The sequence below is a fragment of the Ceratotherium simum genome, chromosome 8 (genome assembly GCF_057802395.1).
Source record: "Ceratotherium simum simum isolate JZ-2026a chromosome 8, ASM5780239v1, whole genome shotgun sequence".
Classification (NCBI taxonomy): domain Eukaryota; kingdom Metazoa; phylum Chordata; class Mammalia; order Perissodactyla; family Rhinocerotidae; genus Ceratotherium; species Ceratotherium simum.
Window position 1 is genome coordinate 4,242,684 of NC_141907.1, and position 18,217 is coordinate 4,260,900.

Consider the following 18,217-nt stretch of genomic DNA (forward strand, 5'->3'; position numbering starts at 1 on the left):
TCTGCCTCAGTTCCCACCTGTGCAGTGGGCCTGGCAATACCTCTCCTCCCTCCCACGACGTGCGGGGAGCTCCGCGTGTGCTGTCTGGTCTAAACCTCATTACAGCTCCGTGAGATGCGTCTACCCCCATTTTATAGAAAGGAAAACCGAGGCACAGAGAGGTTCAGTAACTTGCCCAAGGTCACACAGCTTATTTGTGCCATTTCTTCTCCATCAGTGGTTGTTTGCTGAGTGTCTACCATGTGCCCAGATTCCTCCCTCTCTGAGAGGGCTACTGCTTAAAGGGTTTTCACCTGATCCTCCCCACACCTCACACTTGGGCTCCAAACACCACCGCAGAAGAGAGACCCAGCCTGGACTTCCTTGGCCCTTCTCCAGTCTAGCCTACAGCACTCAGGCCATATTACCAGAGGTCAAGCATCTGGATAGGGGAGGTGATGTGCCCTGCTCTGGTCTTGGTCTTCTTCCAAGCACAACGACAGGGGCTGGATACTGCAGGAGGCCAGTCATGATCTGAAAGGGTGCAAACCCCATTCTAGGATAGTAGTTGAGAAAGGTCTTGGAGTGTTTTCCTGGGGACATGATAGCTGGCTCTGAATGTCTGACGCTGATATTTGAAGAGGAGTTTTGGCTCCACAGGGCACCTCTGAGCCAGGCAGGCCTGACTCGATACCCGTTTACTATGTCTGTGACCTTGGGCAGGTACATTCCCTCTCTGTGCCTCAGTTTCCCTGGCTTCAAAATGGGGACAATAACACTGGCCTTTCAGGATCGATGGTGGATTAGTGATGGTTTGCGTAGGATGCCGGCACATAGTAGGAGCTTCACACACAGGTGCACAAGCACACACTCACATGTGCACATACACTCACACTCGTGTGTACACACGCTCACGCGTGCCCACACACATTATCTCTACCCCCCACAACAGTTCCACAAAGTAGACACTATTGTCTGTGTCCTACAGGGAAGATCCCGAGCCTCCGCAGGCTGCCCGGGGCCGCCTCTGGTCCTCGCCTCCCTCTGTCTCGCCTTGACCTTCTTCTGTGGTCGGTGCCCTGTCCCCCGCCCGGGCTGTGAGGGGGCGCAGCCGGCCGATCGCTCTCCACGTCCCCGCCCTCCTTCCTCCCCGTCCGCCCACAGCCCTCAGTGGCTGGGGACACCACACGGTCCCCTCCCAGCCGTGGCCTCCCGTGTTCCGTCGCCCACAGTCCCGCTCTGCTTCTCTCCTCTGGGTGTGCGAGGCGTGGAGCGGGTGGGAGGGGCCGCGGTGCTGGCCGGGGACCCTCCTGCGGCTGGAGGACGCGGCCCCCCAAGGGCGGAACCCTGCCCGCGGCCCCGCTTCCGCTCCGCCTCTTCCAGCTGCTCCTGAGCCGCGGTTTCCCACGCAGGGGTCATGGGAGGCCTGCACGGTGGCGAACACGGCCGTGGTGTGCTGCCTGCACCTGTCCTGATTCCATCCTTAAGTCAACAGCCCTCTGGCTGGAAAGTGTCACACGTGGGGGACTTCCTTTGCCACACCGTCTCCCTTCTTCAGACAAAGCCTGCTGGGTTGGTCACTTCGAGTGCGAGGGTCTTATCTCACCCAAGGGACACTCTCTGAGGGAGAACCTCGGGTCCCGGCCCGTGTCCTGGCACAGCGTGAGTCGGGCTCTGGCCTCCTGAAAACCACGTCGCTGTGACGGTAACAGCGGCACGGCCGCTGTCGCGTACCCCGCGCCTGCCGCATCTCTCCTTCCCTCCTCCCCAGGCCCGCGAGGTGTGCTGCCACCACTCCCAGCTTCCAGACGGGAACCCGAGGCCGGGGACCCACCAACGGCACGGCCACGGCCCACTTCCCGGAGGAGCCGGGCCCGGGCCCGGGGCAGGTGACTCCGGGGCTGTGAGGCTCCGCCGGGAACTGCGGTCAGCCCCGGCCTGAGCGGGACAGCAAGGCAGCCCCCCCGCCCCCAGGAAGTCTCAGCTCCCCGTGGTCCCAGCCTGAGCAAGAAAGCCTGCTTTGGCTGATCTAATTAATCCCCTCCACATCTCTGAAGTCCTGCCTTTTATGAAACCCAGAACCTCAGCTGTTGTCTGGGTAATTATGAGTTTTAGGAAGGAGATGCCAAAGGGAGCCTATTTATTGCTTCACAGTTAATAAGGAGAAAAGGGGCCGGAGGTGCAGGTTGGGTGAGGAATCCACTGCCCTTTAAACAGCTCACTCCCCTTGCCCAGCTGGGGGTCCGGGGGCCCTCACCCCTCTAAGGCCGCCCTGGTGGGGACAGGAGGGCCGGCAAAGGTGAGCCGTGCTGAGGGAAACGTCCCGAAAGGCGACTATGGTCAGCTTGGGCGTGACCTTGGGGCAGATTTGGATAAAGAAACGATGTGGAAAATGCTCTCAACTGTTCAGGAAACAGGAGAGGGGCTGAGGGGACACACAGAGCACAGAGAGAGACGGAGAGACAGAGACAGAGAGACAGAGAAAGAGTGGAGAGGGAGAAAGACAGGGAGAGAGTGGAGAGAGAGACAGAGAGAGGGAGGGAGAGAGACAGAAAAAGGGAGAGAGAAGGAGAGGGGGAGAGAGAGAGAAACGGAGGGAAGGAGGGGAGGCAGAGAAGACTCTGGGTCTGAGTGAGAGCACTTCCAACAGTCCCACAGTCCGGAGAGATGAACTTTTTGTTCTAATATGTGGGCATGTTCCCTCTTTCACAGTCTGAATTATTTCTGTGTCAACGGGAGTTTGAAGGGTGTTTGGAGCAGCGGCACTGTGAAATAGGAGGTCTGTGGGAACCGTTCGGATGCTTTTTAGAAGAACTTAAAAGGTTATAGCCCTGGCTATGAACTCTGCCATTAGCGTTCCGGGGATAAAATGCCCCGCCTGTCCGTGGGAGATGAAAACTGGGCTGTTTCTGGGGCCAAACATCACCCTGATGTGGTGACACACGGGACGAAGGGCTGGTGTCCTGAAGCAACTAGTTCAATGCCCTGGGGTAGAGAGCACTCCCATTTCTGGGCTGGGGAAGCTGCGGCCTTGAGACCCAGCTGACCTGCTCAACCTCTGTGCAGCCAGCAAGGGCCAGAGACCACCCCTGGCATTTCTGACTCTCCCTTTCCCCTCTGTGGACTCTGACCTTGGAAAACTGCTCACCACGCGGAGGGTCCAGGCCGAGCCTGCCTGCCCCACCCCCAACAGAGAGAGCCCTGCCTGGGACCCCAGCTGCAGCCTTCCTTCTCCCCCCTCCCCAGACTCGCCGGCACAACCCGCCGTGGTCCCCAGGAGGAACCATTGCCGTCCTGTCCAGACCCGAGCCCCCACCAGCACGAAAGGAGCGTGAACACAGAAAGTCGTGGATGACGCACATGCCCCGGGCCAGGGCCAGCAGGAGGGAGGCGTCTAGGGAGAGCCGCAAGCAGGACGTTTAGAGAGTCAGAAGGGCTCGGGGTCCTCACCGGGGACATAGGACAGCCTCACGGGGCCTCGCCCATCTCTGGCTCTGCGGGAGCCGAGCAGAGCTGATCCCAGAGGGACCCCCTTCCCACCACTTCCTCGGTGCAGAACCGTTTGAGAGATTTCAGCACCTCTAAAAGCCAGGAAAATAAACTTTTCCGTGGAGATTATTTCCTATGAGAACAAAATGAGATAATCTAGAAAAACGGACCCATAACATGCAGTAGGGGCTCAGTAAAGCTCCATTACGGCCCCCGGCGCAAGAGGCCGTGTTGGTAAAGGTATGGGGGGCCCCGCGGGGAGGGGTCACTAAAGCTGCATTTAAATCTGGCGGGAATTCAGACCGCTGCCCACTCTTCTCGTCTCAAACGCGCTGACGAAGGGGTCCACGCTCACTGGTTCCATGTCCTTCTGCCCCCTTCCGTCTGTGGCTCCCAGAAGCCTGGGTGGTGGGCTCAAAAGCGGCAGTGGTCAGCGGCGTGGACCTTCCAGGGCTGTGCTCTGGCTCCCAGCCAGAGGAGAGCAGGGGCCGCATCCACACAGCCTCCCCCACAGATGAAGGGGACGCCCTGGACCTGCAGAAGCTCCGGGCTCGGGGCCCAACCCCCGCCCAGGGCAGAGGCAGGGGGCGGGGCGGGCAGTATCGTCCGTGCAGGCGGTTTTTTCCGATTTAGGCCTGCTTCCCGCAGCACAACTGTGCGAGGGCCCCAGGACGGGGCCTCCTGAGGGGGATGGGGCACACAGATCACGGGGCTGGGGGCCAGGCGCCCTTGGGGGCTTATCTGCGTGGGCCTCCTTGGGGAATTCAGCAGTGGGAGCACCTGGCCCTCCCGGCCGATGGGAGAGCCGGACAGCGCCTCAGGCGTGAAGGCCCCAAGTGAGCCAGAAGTGCAAACATGAGTGTGCACCAGGCCCTTCCTGCGGAGCCGTGCCAGGGAGCCCCTCCTGGATGGGAAATCCCAGCTGCCCGGGGCACACGGCCGCTCCCAGCTGAGCGCGCAGGGTGAGGGGTCGCACGGCACGGCCGCTCCGCTGGGAGCAGGCAGAGCAGGGTTGTCCACTCCGGGAGGGACCGAGCCAGAGCAGGCGGACTGTCCACACTCTGACGGGGGAAGGTGTTGGCTTCTTCTTGACCACAGCTCGTCCTTGGGCCTGTGTCCCGTCAGTCCAGCCCCCGTTCAAAGGTCAGCTGCTCCAAGGCGCCTTTGATCACTGCCTGACCCCGATGGCGGCCTTTACCCCCCGCCACTGGCTCACCCTGTCACAGCAGCATCTGTCACGTTAGTGAGGAATTGGTATTTGATCTGTCTGCCCACTCCACTGCCGGCTCTGGGTCACCTGGGGGTCCTTGGTGCCCAGGACGGTGGGCGGCACGTTGCTGCCCATGCAGGAATGACCAGGGAGGGCCAGCCTCCTTCCGCTGTGGTGTGGTGCCGGGTGGCCTTGGTCAGCGGGAGGAGGCGCGTCTCGCTTCCGCCCTGACCGCCGGTCCCCAGCCGCGCCCTCAGGAAGCTTCCTCAAAGTTCGCTGGGGAGAAAGAGAGGAAGCAGCTTGGGAGGCCGATGCGGAGACCCAGGGGTCAAAGTGCCGGCGTCCACTCCCGGCGTCCAGGGCCCTGCCCCCGAGCGGAGCGGGCGCGCAGGGGAGCGCTGTGGGTGCTGTAGCGTGGCCTGGGGCTGCCGCCACAAAATGCCACAACTGAGGCCTTCAACCAACAGCAGCATACTCCCCCCGACCCCGGTTCCGGAGGCCAGAAGTCTGAGATTAAGGTGTCACAGGGCCGGGCTCCCTCCGGAGGCTCTGAGGGAGGCTCCTTCCTACCTCTCCCAGCTCCTGGGGGCCCCAGGTGTCCCTGGGCTGTGGCTGCATCGCCCAGTCTCTGTGTCTTCACGTGGCCTCTCCCTGCATGTCCGTGCGTCTCCGTGTCCTCTCCTCTTCCGTGAGGACAGCGGCCATTGGACTAGGCCCAGACTGATCCCGTATGCCCTCGCAGCAACTTGATGACATCTGCAAGACCCTATTTCCAAACAAGGTCACATCCACAGGTTCTGGGTGGCCGTGAATTTTGGGGGACACTGTTCTCCCCAGAACAGGCATCATCAATGAAAGGCAAGAAGAGGGCACGGGCCCCCGCCCGGCCGCACCAGGTGTGGCGGGCATGTGCGGCATCAGCAGAGCTGTGGCCATGCAGCATCCCAGGCCCCACGCACGGCGTGACTCAGCTCTGCCGGAACAAGTCCCTGCGATTCGAGGGCCCCAGAAGCAGCTCCCACGGGTGGGCCCGCCTTCCTCGGTCTGTGAGCGCCTTCCTGCCCGGCACGGCCGGGGCAGGTCAAGCCCTTGTGCTCTTTTTCAATCCTCCCTGCCTGCCACTCCCCCCCCCGCCTCCTGCTCCTGGGCTACAGCGGCTTTGAACGGGGGCCCCTGATGCCCCTTGCCCCCGTCCCGGTGCCTCGTGCAGCGTCTGGTCTACAGTGGGGCTTGGCATGGCTGGGGGTTGGAAAAAGGTTGGCGACTCAGGGCCGCGAGCTGCAGCCTCAGACCCCAGCCTGACCCGGGCCAGGGTCCCAGGGCTGGACTCACAGCCTGGCTCCGCCTGCGCTGGCCTGTGTGGGTCTCAAGTCCTCACTGTGCAATGTGCCTAGGCGTCCTTTACAGGTGCCAATAGCAAACAACAACAACAACAATAATAGTAACAATCAACTCGCGAGGGGGACTGGGCAGCGGTCCAGAGCTCACTCTTGACTCTCGGTTCTACCCCTCACAGCCCGGCGATCTGGGCAGGTGACGGGCATCCCTGAACAGGGACAGAGTGGCCACCGCCCAGTGGCTGGGGGTGAGAGGAAACAGTGGACCATAAGAGACCAGGAGGCAGGTGAAGATGGGGGCGAGAGCGAGGAGGATTCGGAGGGAGGTAGGGGTCAGCGTCGAGCCCGCCCAGGGCAGCAAGGCCCAGGGCGACCCTCCGCCACGGCCCGCCCGCCCCCTCCCGCGGGCACTCACGTCATGACCAGCGTCTCGTCCCCCGGCTCACTCAGCAGCCCGTCCACAAACACCGAGGTGCTGGTGAAGTTGTGTGTGCTCCAGGTGAGGCCCTCGTCCACGCTGAACCTGCCCAGAGAAGGGGTGTCACCATGCGCAGGGCGGGCGAGGGCACTCCCCATGTCCAGGGCTGTCCGCTCCCCTGGATCCAGCCTGGCTCGTGCCCAGGGACCAGCACTGTCCAGCTGAGGCGGCTGGGAGAACGGGGGGTGGGCAGTGGCCATCCCTGGGGCCAGCCCAGCATCTGGGCCACAGCTGGATCCTGACCTCACTCTCCCCTGGGAGGCCACACTGGCTGCCCACCAGCACCAAGTGGTGTCCACATCGCTTAGCTACACCGCAGCCAAGGAGTCCTGGGTGTGCTGTCTGGGTATCACAGAGATGTTTTGTGCCCCCTGAGTGCAGTTATCTGGGCCTTGGAAACATCCAGTTCAGCCCCACCCGATGCCTGAGCCCGGCCCGGGCGTTGCTGGCCTGGCGACAGCAGCTCACAGCCTCCCATTGCAGCGTATTGCAGTGCTGCCACCTCGAAGAACAGAAAGCTCTTTTTCAGACTAAAGTGATACTGGCTTCCTGGCAGCTCCCCCAGCTCTGCCTTCTGGGTCCAGAGTACATACCTGTCCTCACCTCCCCACCATGGCCCTTTAGATGTCTGAAGCTGCTGCCAAACCCGCTCTCCCCTGGGCACAGGCTGTTGGCTTCCTTGTCTGGCCCCACGTCCTCCACTGAACTAATTCCTGTTGATGCTGAAAAGCCACCTCCTCTGGGAAGCCCTCCATGCTCCTCCAGACTGAAGTCTCTAGTTCACCCCGACCACGCCGCGTTGCCATTCCCTGTTCCCTTGTCTCCCCACGCCTGGCCCTGAGCAGCTGCTGGGGGAGGCTTTTCCGGGCTCACTGCCACCCCCAGTTGGTGGGGCTTAGGGCCGTTGTCCTGGGGCCCAAGGGGAGGCCGTTCTGGGAATATCCTGAGGGGCTCTCAGGTGGAGAGAAAGAGGTGCCCAGTCCGCCCTGCACCCCAGCGCAGGGCCCAACGTTACTTGAGGATCTTCAAGGGGATGGAGGTGTCCTTGATGGCCACGATCACGCCCCCGTGGTCCAGGTAGAGGATGTGGTGCTCCTCCTCGAACACCTGCGGAAGAGGCGGATGCGCTGAGGGCAGGACCCTGAGAAGCGCCGGAGGTCATTCAGGGTCGGGGTCACTCGCCAGGGGCAGGATTGTCAACACACAGGCTGGGGGGCGCCAGCAGAGGCCAGCTCCTCGAGGCAGGGCTGGTCCGAGGGCTCCGCGGCCCCCAGGCCATCACCACGCTCTCCCACCAGCACCCAGACTCAGCGCACGTGGGATGAGTGGATGACGGTGGCAATTTCAAGACCACTGAGAGAGAAAATTGCAAATAAGTGCTGCGGGCAATCCTCTTGACAGGAAAAACTCACACACCAGCAAGGCTGACAATGCAAGATGAGAAAGGAAGAAAGGAATTTAGGATATGCAGCATCAGTAAAAGCAAACCCCTATTTGACATTAAGACAGCTCAAGTGCCGGCTCCTCCAGGAAGCCCTCCTGGATGCCGGGCTGTGTGGGGAGCGCCTCTGGGCCCCCTGCCCCAGCACTTACTACACGAATTCGTTGTTGTGTCTTCCAGCCAGGGATCTCCTCAAAGGCTGGGCCTGCATCCGAGTCCTCTCTGTGGCCCAGCCCTGCTCAGCCCAGAGCTGGGGTGCCTGTGCTCAGGGAGTGTGTGTGGGATGAATGAATGAATGACTAAGTGAGTGAATGAATGAATGACCAGGGGACAAAAGATCAAGCGGCCTGGACAGGGCTCACACAGGAGGAGATAGCTCTGGGGTCTCACTTGTCTGCAAATAGCCCCCGGTCCCATTTCACAGGCAAGGAAGTTGAGGCTCAGAGAGTGGGGGGGTGAGCCAAGTGTGGCTCCTAAGTCATGCCAGGACACAGGGGCCTCCACTAGATCTTTCGGGAACACAAACATCCAGATGGCGAGCATGGTCTCTACCCGCCCAGAGAGGGGCACCGTCGTCCTCCACCACCTCGCCCCCGTCCTGCTCCTCTCCTCCTGAGAGCCTCCCCACAGCTGACCGCTCTGAGTCGGGAGTGGCCCAGCACCCCACTCACTCCCCACCCTGTCTGACCGTCTCAGGGCCCGTGGGCTCTGCGGCAGGGGCACGGGGAAGCCCAGGAGGAAAGGGCAAAGAGCCAGGACCCGCCCGCCAGCCCCCCGTCAGGGCCTGCACGCTTATGCACCTCGGCCTGCCCCGAGTCTCAAGCACCTTTGCACAGGGGCCTCCCGCGGGCGGCGAGGACTGTGGGCGTGTCTACCAGCGCGGCTCTCGGCGGCTCCGGGAGGCCTCTCCTGGGCCGGGAGGGCAGCTGCTGCTGACCCAGCAGGGACGCGGCCTGGCCAGTGCTGAGCCAGGCGGGAGGGAGTGGGGTGCCGCTGGCTCCCTCCCAGCAGGTGTTGACCCAAATAAGCGGCACCTGCACCCGCCCTGCACCTGCCCTGCACCTGCACCTGCCCCACACCCGCACCCGCCCTGCACCTGCCCTGCACCTGCACCTGCCCCACACCTGCCCCACACCTGCACCTGCACCTGCCCTGCACCTGCTCTGAGAACGAGCCGGAAGGCTCCCGGCTCCTGGGGTCTGTTCTAGGACAAAGAACGGGAACGAGGACATCGTATAAAAAACTATCAGCAGTGTCTTCTCGCTGCTGTCCCATCTTGAGCCTTGTCTCAATGTTGGATTTTCCAGGAGGAGGCAGCAGGAGGCACCCAGGGAGGACACAGAGCAAAGCCCCACATCTTAGGAATGTAAGACTTCAGCAGAGCTTCAGGGTTCCTCTAGGCCAAGCCCTCAGACCTAACATTCCATCATCCCCACACCCCTCAACCCCACCAGGACCTTCTAGTGGCCTCCCGGGGCCCTTAGATCCACGTCCAGGTCCAAGTCCAAACCCTTCAGTGGCCTTTGGGGCCCTGCTCACCTGTCTCCCACCCTCCATACACCAGCAACTGGCCTCCTCTCCTGGAACATGCCTCAGGCCCCTTGCACATGCTGTCCCCTGCCTGCAAAGCTCTTCCCTAGATATTTCCACCTTCTCAGCCTTGCTGGCATTTCCCACTACTCTTAGGAATTCTCTAGGAAACACTTCTGCCTTGAATAAAGAAGAGAAGCCCCTGAGGAAAAATGGTGGAAAGTTAGCAGATGAGTCCCAGAGCCCATCCCCCCTTCCTTCCTCCCTCCTCCCTTCCCTCCTCCTCCCTCCCTCCTTCTCTTCCCCTCCCTCCTTCCCTCCCTTGATGTTTAGAGCAGAGGCTGTCAGGTTGGGGAAAATGACGCAGAGAAGGGGAACTGATGGACTGACTGCGGCTGAGCCCCTCCCTGCTGGGTGCCAGCTGCCGCCCATCAGGGGCCTCCAGGACCCTGGCAGGGGCCTTGCGCGAGCCAGGTGCGCCAGGCGGGCGCTGCCTCAAAGTGCTCTGCTGAAATGGGGCAGCTTTTCCAGGAGAAACCGGAAAGGGATGTGGGTATCTGTGAACCACTGAACATGTCTGCAGGGGGTGGGGAGAAGGAGGGCTGGGCTGAGTGGCCCCCCGTGGCTTCTGCTGCTCCTACACAGTCTTGTTCAAGGTCAGCCACACTCGGAGGTTATTTCCCACGGAGAGACCAGAGGCTCGGAGAGACACTGGCTTGCCTGAGGCCAAGCAGCTGGTAACTGGCAGGGCCGGTACAGACCCCAGGTCTCTGACCCAACCCCTCGCCCCTTCCACCACGACTCTTGGTCCGTGGGCTCCGGTCCCCATGAGCAGGACACGCCCAGCAGGAGGAGGGGCTGCATCTCGTGAGTGATGAGGTGGCAGGCTGGAGTGGGGCTTGGAGCACTAACTCAGGTGCTCCCCAGATATACCCCTGTAGCACTTGCTCCCACTGGACTCCAGGGCCCTGTCTGCAGGGCACAGAGGAGTCAGTGTGCCTGGTGGCCTTTGTCCCAACCATTAGCTCAGGAAGATGCTTGGGACAAGATTACATTAATAGAGATAGGGTTTCCTGGACAAGGGAGGTGACGGCCCGCAGATTTTAGGGTACTGTCCACCCACACAACAGGCCCAGTGTTCCAGGCCCCCTCTGTTCGGGTGCCGGGATCCAGAGGTAGAGATGAAAGTCCGGCCCCCGGAATCCATACCCCAGGGAGAGACCTCCAAGGAGGCCGACCACCTTCACACAGCCACTCAGACACCACCAGGGAGAGGCCCCTTTGTCTCTGCCCTCTCCGCCCAGTGCCCAGCCCAGGTTCTGCCACAGCACGAGGGTCCCAGCCAATGTTTTTGGGACAAATGATGTCAAGTCCCAACTAAACTCCAGACCTGAGGTAGTGGGCCCCCAGGGAAGGGGTCACGGTGCAATCAGCGCTTGGGCCAATCTCAGGAGGGGCCAGGGCATTACGGACGGGGGAACAGCGTGTGCAGAGCCCGGAGGTTAAAGAGAGCAGTGTGCCCTGGGGGCCTGAAACGCTTGCTGGAGCGCGGGCTGTGGGGCAGACGGAGACGGGCTGGGCGGCACGGGCACATGCGTCAGCCGAGGGGTCGGGACATCCTCCTGCGGATGACAGCGGGACACCGAGGTTTAGTCGGGGAGTGATGAGGACAGATTTCCCTTCTAGAAGCTTCGTTGGGTGCTGAGGGGAGAAAGACCAGAGGGGCAGAGACCCGTGGAGGCAAATGGACTCCAAAGCAGAAGGGCTTCTCTTCCGGGAAATAGTGAGCTCCCTGTCCTGGGGAGTAGTCAAGGAGAAGCTAGGGTCCCTCGCCCCGGGCCCCAGGCGGGGTGGCGGAGACCACGCTCGGGCCTGCGATGCTGTCGGAGGGGCACACGGCAGCAAACACGTGTGTCTGTCTCCACCGCGGGCGCCGGTTCATTGCCTTTGAACCTGCAGAGGCCTCTGCCGCGCGGTGGGGGCCCTCAGTCCCCGCCCCCTCGGGGACCAGGCCGCTGCCAGGTGGGGTGCTCAGAGCGTGCACAACCAGACACGGGCTCCTCCCTCCAGGACAAGCGGGTGACCTTCGCCACATTACCCACCGGGAGAGGGGGTGTCTCCCAGCCATCCGGGGGGACCCCACAGACACTAACGCTCTCTTTAGCGTCAGACTCTGGAAGAGGGGGCTCCGGGCTTTCTACCCCACAACGAGCTCGCAGGGTCCTTGAACGTCCATTGCTCTGCTTGTCTGTGCTTTGATCCCCCCCACCCCAGGCAGCAGGGCCGAGGGGCAGGCGGTCTCCGTCCTCATTTCTCCCTTTGCCTGCCCCCCACACGCTGAGCTCCGGCCGGAGGGGCTCCTTGAACGTTTCTGGCTACTGTTTTTATAATCATCCCAGGGAGCTCATGTTTTTAAAAGGTCACGTCAGTTAAACAGCAAACCCGCTGTTGCTCGTAATTCATACTCTGAGTTCTCCTCTCAGACTCATCACATCCTTGACGACCTGGCCCGAGCGCCCCAGGTCGTCTTCCCTTCTGCGCCTCCGTCCCACCCCGTCCTCTGGGCACCCTCTCTGCTTCCTCCTCCTCCTCTTCCTCTTCCCCCACCTCCAAAACCCAGCTTGAGCATCTCTCCCTGCCCTGACACGCACATGCGCGCACACACGGCTGCTCCTCATCTCCTCCCCCAGGCACCTGTACCCCCCCACTGCACCCCGTTTGGGAAGGGAACAAGCACCCCGAGACCAGGCCCCACTCCGCACCTGAGCACACATCCTGCCATAACGCTGACATTCCCAATCTGAAATCCAAGCAGACTGCTCGACAGAAGTGCCCTCTGTGACTATCTCACAATCCGTTTCTATAAAACCAGACCTCTGCTGGTTCAACTCAGACTATGTAATCTAATAAGGGGGGCGTTTCTCTGATAAATGGACAGACGGTAACCTTTAAGAAAGTTTGGACATATTTCACTAGTTTTAGTGAAACAGAAATATTATAACAATAAATCTCTTTTGCCCTTTTCAAAACTCCTTGCTTCTTGCATATTATTAAAAAATGTCAGGGCCTTAGACCCAGGCTGCCGGTGAGCTTCGTGTTTGGGATTAACGTATTTGTCCAGAGCATTAATTGGGAGGGGGCTGTAGGTGGGGTACTCAGGTGTGCATAAAATGATCCCAAAACAGAGCTGCCTACACTTATGGGAAGGAGAGATGCACACAAGAGTGTAGCGCACTTTCTTAAGCCTTTAAAGCAGAAGTTGTCACTCCATGAAGTTGGCAGACCAGGCAAGGCTCTTTTTTTCTTTTTTCTGGAAAGAAACAGTGAGTGTCGAAGGAGCTGGCCCTCTCCCGGGTGGAGCGCTTGGGCTGGGCTCCTGAGCTGGGCCGGCACAGGGAGCACGGGACCTGCCAGCCTCCGCTCCCTCCCCGCCCTGATTCCCTGTGTGGGTAGCTGGTCAGCAGCACGACCCCTCTGGCCTGAGAACGTGCGCTCCAGGGGCGCGCTGCACAGAGCCCGGCGTGGGGACCATTTCCTGCGTAACTGCTTTTCCGCTTCTTCCCCTTCCTTCTTTCCCCGCACCACACTGAACATCAGATCATCACCCTCCGATGTCTCCTGGACGCCCCAACCCAGACTCAGCCTGGCCCCCAACACCTGCCCCTCCCCCATGTTGTCTTTCTCTCCCACGTCTCTGCCGTCCAGCCAGCAGCCACCCCTGCCAGGACATGGGGGTCATCCGTGGCCCCCCACTTCTGGCCTCTGGGCTCCCGAGCTCAGCCCCAGCCTCTGAGTCCCCGGGGGGCTTCCTGCTGGGACAGCCCCTCCACCCCGTCCCTGGCAATTATTCCCCTTGCTTTGGCCTTCACGGTGACGTGTCAGTGTCCGACCGTGTGAAGATGCGTCAGATTGTACTTCTCCAGCAGTGGCCACCGAAAGAACACAGGGTGGTTTCGGCGAGCCCGGCCTGGCCCTGCTGTTCATGGATGGCGGGTATAAGGTCTGCTTACGGGAGCCGCGCGTCCAGCCCCTCAGGCTGGGGAAGACGAAGAGACACCTCAGCACTCTCTGGGAGGGGAGGGCACGACAGAGCAGACGCACCTCCCGGGAGTCTCGGGGGAAGGGGCGTGGGGTGGGCGCCGGGCCCCTCCCTGAGCCCTTACCTGCCGCCAGGTGTGCCCGCAGTCTGACGTGACGTACATCTCTTCTTTGTATTCCACCAGCTGTGAGCCCAGGTTACCTGGTGCAGAAGAAGAGGGGCAGGCTGCTCTCAGGATCAGCCAGCTTTCCCCTTCACCCCGCCTCGGGCCCCCCGGTCCGAGCCCAGACAAACCCCAGCAAGGGCTGGGTGTGCCCTGGGTCTACACCTCCCCTCCCAGAGACACACAGCAGCCTGCCCCTCTCTGCCTTCCTCCTATAAGGACGGGCCTGCTGTAACCGCCACGCCTGGGCCCTGGTCCCAGTCTGTGCAGGAAAGGATTAACCTCGTCCAAGGAAAGCCAGCCTCGGGCGGCTCCAGCTGAGGCCCAGGTGCAGCCAGAGCTCGGGGGCCTCGGGGGACTCACCCGTGAGGAGTGTGGTCAAGGACAAGAAGTGCGGAGTGGCGGTGAGGGACAGGTTAGAGAGGACGGGGGCCAGGTGGCAGCCCCGGACAGGCTTTAAATGGGGGCAGGACAGGGCTGGGTTTGCATTTGGTGACAGCTCCCTGAGGGCCGATGCAGGGGAGACCAGAGGCAGGTCTAGGGCGGGGGGCGGCCCAGGTGAGGGGCAGGGGAAGCACCGAGCGGGTGCTCACGAAACCTCTGCTGAGCGGATGTGTGGAGGACGGGGAGGCGGGCACCAAACCAGGAGGTTCCTCCTTGGTCAAGGTTCACTTGAGCCCCTACTGGGCTTTAATGGGTCATCAGTCCTGAAGGCCACTCTACAGGGCTCAGATTCAATCCTGGAGTGGGGCCAGAGTGGGAAGAGCCCCCACCCAGCGTCCAAGCCAACTCCAGCTCACTGATGAGGAAACCGAGCCCACCTGGGCTCCTACAGGAAGAACCATGGCCACCCAGAAGGACACAAGCTCCAGGAGGTCACAGAGGCCTCCGGAGCTGGGCCCTGCCTGCCCCAACCGCCTCCTGGGGAGGATCTTGAACAATGGGATTTTCCCATAAGCTGGATTTGGCAGGTTTCTGCTGTGCCCATGGTCATGGCAGGGACCAGGGGTCTGAGCCCCCAGGATGATGGGGACCTGTGATGAGGACACTGAAGCCATTCTTGACTCTGGCTTGGAGCCCCAGAGGCCTCTGCCCTGGGCGACCTGTGTATCACTTGCCATTTGAGGCCTTGTTCATGTGGCAGTCTCAGGAGTATCTTACCCAGAGTCAAGTTTAGACATCATTGGAAAATTCCAAAAGAGATGGCTTGTCCTCCAGCGGATGAGTCAAAGTGAATTCCAAGCAGTGTGTTTGTGTGCCTGCCTTCTTTTTTTGACCTCCAACTAACCACCAATCCATCCATCCATCCATCCATCCATCCATCCATCCATCCATCCATCCATCCTTCATTATCTATCCATCCCTCCATTCATCCATCTTTCATTGGTTTATCTATCTACCCGTCTATCCATTATCCATCCATCCATCCATCCATCCATCTATCCTTCATTAGTTTATTATCTACCCACCCGTCCATTATCCATCCATCGATCCATCCACCCATCCACCCAGCCATCCTTTCATTCAACACATATCATGTGCCCACTCTAGGCCAAGCATTCACCCGTCAGAGTTTGCCATGAGAGCTGAGCTTCTTGGAGATGCCGTGCCACTGCCCCCAAATGGACACACCATGGCCCCAGGCCCATGGCCATCAAGTTTTATCCTTGAGAACGGAGCTTCTCTCCTGCAGTGATGACTCTTGCCATCTGCCTGTGATGGCAGCCTCCTACCTGCGCCCATGATGAGGCCCGGGGCGGTGTCCTTGGTGTGCACGGTGCCCGACACGTAGGGGTTGTCTGCCCAGCGCAGGTGCAGGTGGAGGTGGCAGTCCGGCTGCAAGGGGAGGAAGGGAGCCATGGTCAACACCTGGGGAAGAGCCGTGTCCCTAGGAAAGGTCGGACTGAGGTGGATCCACCCGTGTGGCTTTTCCAGGGGGAAGGCAGGGCCAGGAGCGCCTCGGAGGAGTGGATGGAGGCTGCGAAGGAGGCCGTGAGGCTGGCCTGGGGTGAAGGCCGTCAGCTCTGGGCCATGAGTGCGCACGGATGAAGCCAGTGGGAGGGTTCTCCCAGCATGGCTGCTGGCCCCCAACATGCAGCGGGCATTGCCACGTGCAGTGCTGGGCCGTGGGACGTGATTCCTGGGGCCGGCACAGCCCCTGCTCCCATTCCTTCATTCATTCATCCATCCAGAACCTCTACTGGGCTTCTTACAGGACCACAGTGGGCAGGCCTCAGGGAACAGCCGTGGGACACCCTGCGAGCCCTGCGCCATCCACGGGAGGCAGAGGGGTAGGCGGCTGTACTGGAGCCCGGTTTACTCGCCAGCGTCAGTGAGCACGCTGACGGCAGCCTGGGTTGCTGCCCTGCCAGAGGGGCAGAAACGCGCGTTGCAATAATCGTTTCAGTGCAGCTCACGGTGACTCATGGCCGCCCCTGTGCCAGCGGTGAGTGAAGCCCTCTACAAGGTGCATTGTCACTGAGCGTTCTCAACATCCGTTCTATCACCCCCAGTTCACCAACGGGGAAACTGAGGCAGAGAGTATTTAAGCACTCAAGTGCAGTGGTGGGGCTAGGCTACGCCTAAGGCTGCCCTGATCCAATGTCTGTGCTCTGAGCCCCCAGGGTGTCTGTCCCTGCCGGGGACACACTTCCAGGCCAGACTGGGCCAGCAGCCTCCCAGGATGAGTAAGCACGAGCAGTTTCCTGTCTGGCCGCTTGGCAGGAACAGACCCCCTCACCTGTCTCCTCCTGGCCGCCTGCACCCCAGCTTACCCCTGAGTAGGACTAGGGGGTCCGGGGGGGACAGACGAGCTGAGAAGGCTGTGCCCTGTGGACTGCGGCCTCCCTGAGTCTCACCCAGGCCTCAGGGGCTCAAAGGCACTATCTTGCCTGCACTCCCTCTGTCACACCCGTGATAGAATACAAAACCACAGCACACTGGATGAGGTCCAAGGTCCCCGCACAGCTCCCTCAGGGGCGCCAGAGACTGCACTGGGCAGTGACCTGTCAGCCATCAGCCAGGGGCTGCCCGCACTGGCCGCAGGAGGGACGGGATCCAGAGACCCTGTTTCTTCCCTCCTCCCTCCTGAAGCCAGAGAGGCAGGTCTGAGGTCTGGCTGGCTGACCCACCTTGACAATCTAGGATTTCCTGCCTCTGCTGGACAGGAGAGCAGGAGGGCCACCAGAGATCCCACGACACCAACGGATGTCAAGGGGTTTTTGGGGTGACAACTCTGGGCTCAGTCTTTCTGGAGTCCCCAGTTTGGGGAATTCCACAAGCCAGGAGTGTGGGCAGGGTGGGATCATGGAAATGCAGGGCTTGGAATTCTTGTACTTCCCTCTTAATGCTGTATGACTCTGTGAAAACTGCTTAGCGTCTCTGAGTCTCAGTTTCTTTCTCTGTGAAATGGGCCAATAACCTCTGCTTCACAGGATTACTGGATTAACACAGCAAAGCTTCTGGAGAGAAAGTCAGGGTCCAGCCTCCCCTGAACAAGGTACTGCCTAATTGCTTACTTATAAGAAAAGTAATAATCTCCTTGGCCTTTTTTTTTTTTTCCTGGAAAACTCTCCAGTTTAGAAATACCATAGAACTGAACACCCAGAGATCCAAATTCGAACTTAGGAGGTGCCACTGATTTTACGGGAAACTTTGGGCCTCGGTTTCCTCATTTGTGAAATGGAGATGGGGTGCCCATCTCCCACACCTCACAGGAGTGTGGGGAGAAAAGTGGGGTCATTCCAGAACCCATTGTCATTACCATATTATAGCTTCTACTGAAACCTTTCTGGGAGATGTCTTTTCTCTTCATTTTATGTTTTTGTAGCCCTTTCTTCTGGTCCATGGACTGAGTATATTTTAGACAGCTTATCTGAAGCTAAAACTGAAAGTTAGTAAATTGGGTATTGATCTGGGTCAGACGGCACCAGGTGGCAGCCCCAGGGCCTGATCCACTTGGAGACGAGACTTACTCGTCTGTACCAGGGTTTTAAAAATGTATTAGTTGCATCACATGTTGTGTGATTCCATTCATACAGAATGTCCAGAGCAGGGAAATCTACAGAGACGGAAAGGGGATGAGTGGTTGCCAGGGGCTGGGGCGGGATGGGGAGATGGGGTGAGGGCTGAAGGGTGCGGGGGTTCTTTGTGAGGGGATGAAATGCTCTAAAACGGGCTGTAGTGATGCTTGCACAACTCTGTGAATATGTTACAAAACACTGAGTTGTACACTTTAAATGGGTGAATTCTATGGCACGTGAGTTATATCTCAGTAAAGCTGTAAAAACAACAAAAATAAAAGGTGGCAAAATCAGCGGCAGGTAGGCTCCACGCCCTCTGCAGAGGCACACTTCTGAAGTGGACGCGGAGGCTGGAGACCCTCCCCGGGGCAACCTGGGAGCCCTGTGCTGAAGAGAACAGGGCCCCCAGGGGGGAGTCACCCCAGAGGAGAGACCCCGTCCAGGAACCTCCACTGAACCCCGTGGGATGATAAGACATTGCCCGTTCGGGATTTCTCCTGATTTCCTATGATTGAAAGCAAGTTGGTGA

The 18,217-nt window shown here is 60.1% G+C and overlaps 1 protein-coding gene across 2 annotated transcripts in view; it reads right to left on the bottom strand.

Annotated features, from left to right (window-relative positions):
* The window catches only part of SORCS2 (sortilin related VPS10 domain containing receptor 2), a 512,852-nt gene that overhangs the window by 29,237 nt on the left and 465,398 nt on the right, over positions 1 to 18,217 (bottom strand). For both annotated transcript variants that reach the window (XM_087434882.1, XM_087434881.1), the window contains exons 11-14: positions 15,400 to 15,502; positions 13,628 to 13,704; positions 7,509 to 7,600; positions 6,431 to 6,538 (exon numbers count right to left, since the gene is read on the bottom strand). In XM_087434882.1, coding sequence (XP_087291008.1) covers positions 6,431 to 6,538; positions 7,509 to 7,600; positions 13,628 to 13,704; positions 15,400 to 15,502 — 380 coding nt within the window. The remainder of the gene's footprint in view (positions 1 to 6,430; positions 6,539 to 7,508; positions 7,601 to 13,627; positions 13,705 to 15,399; positions 15,503 to 18,217) is intronic.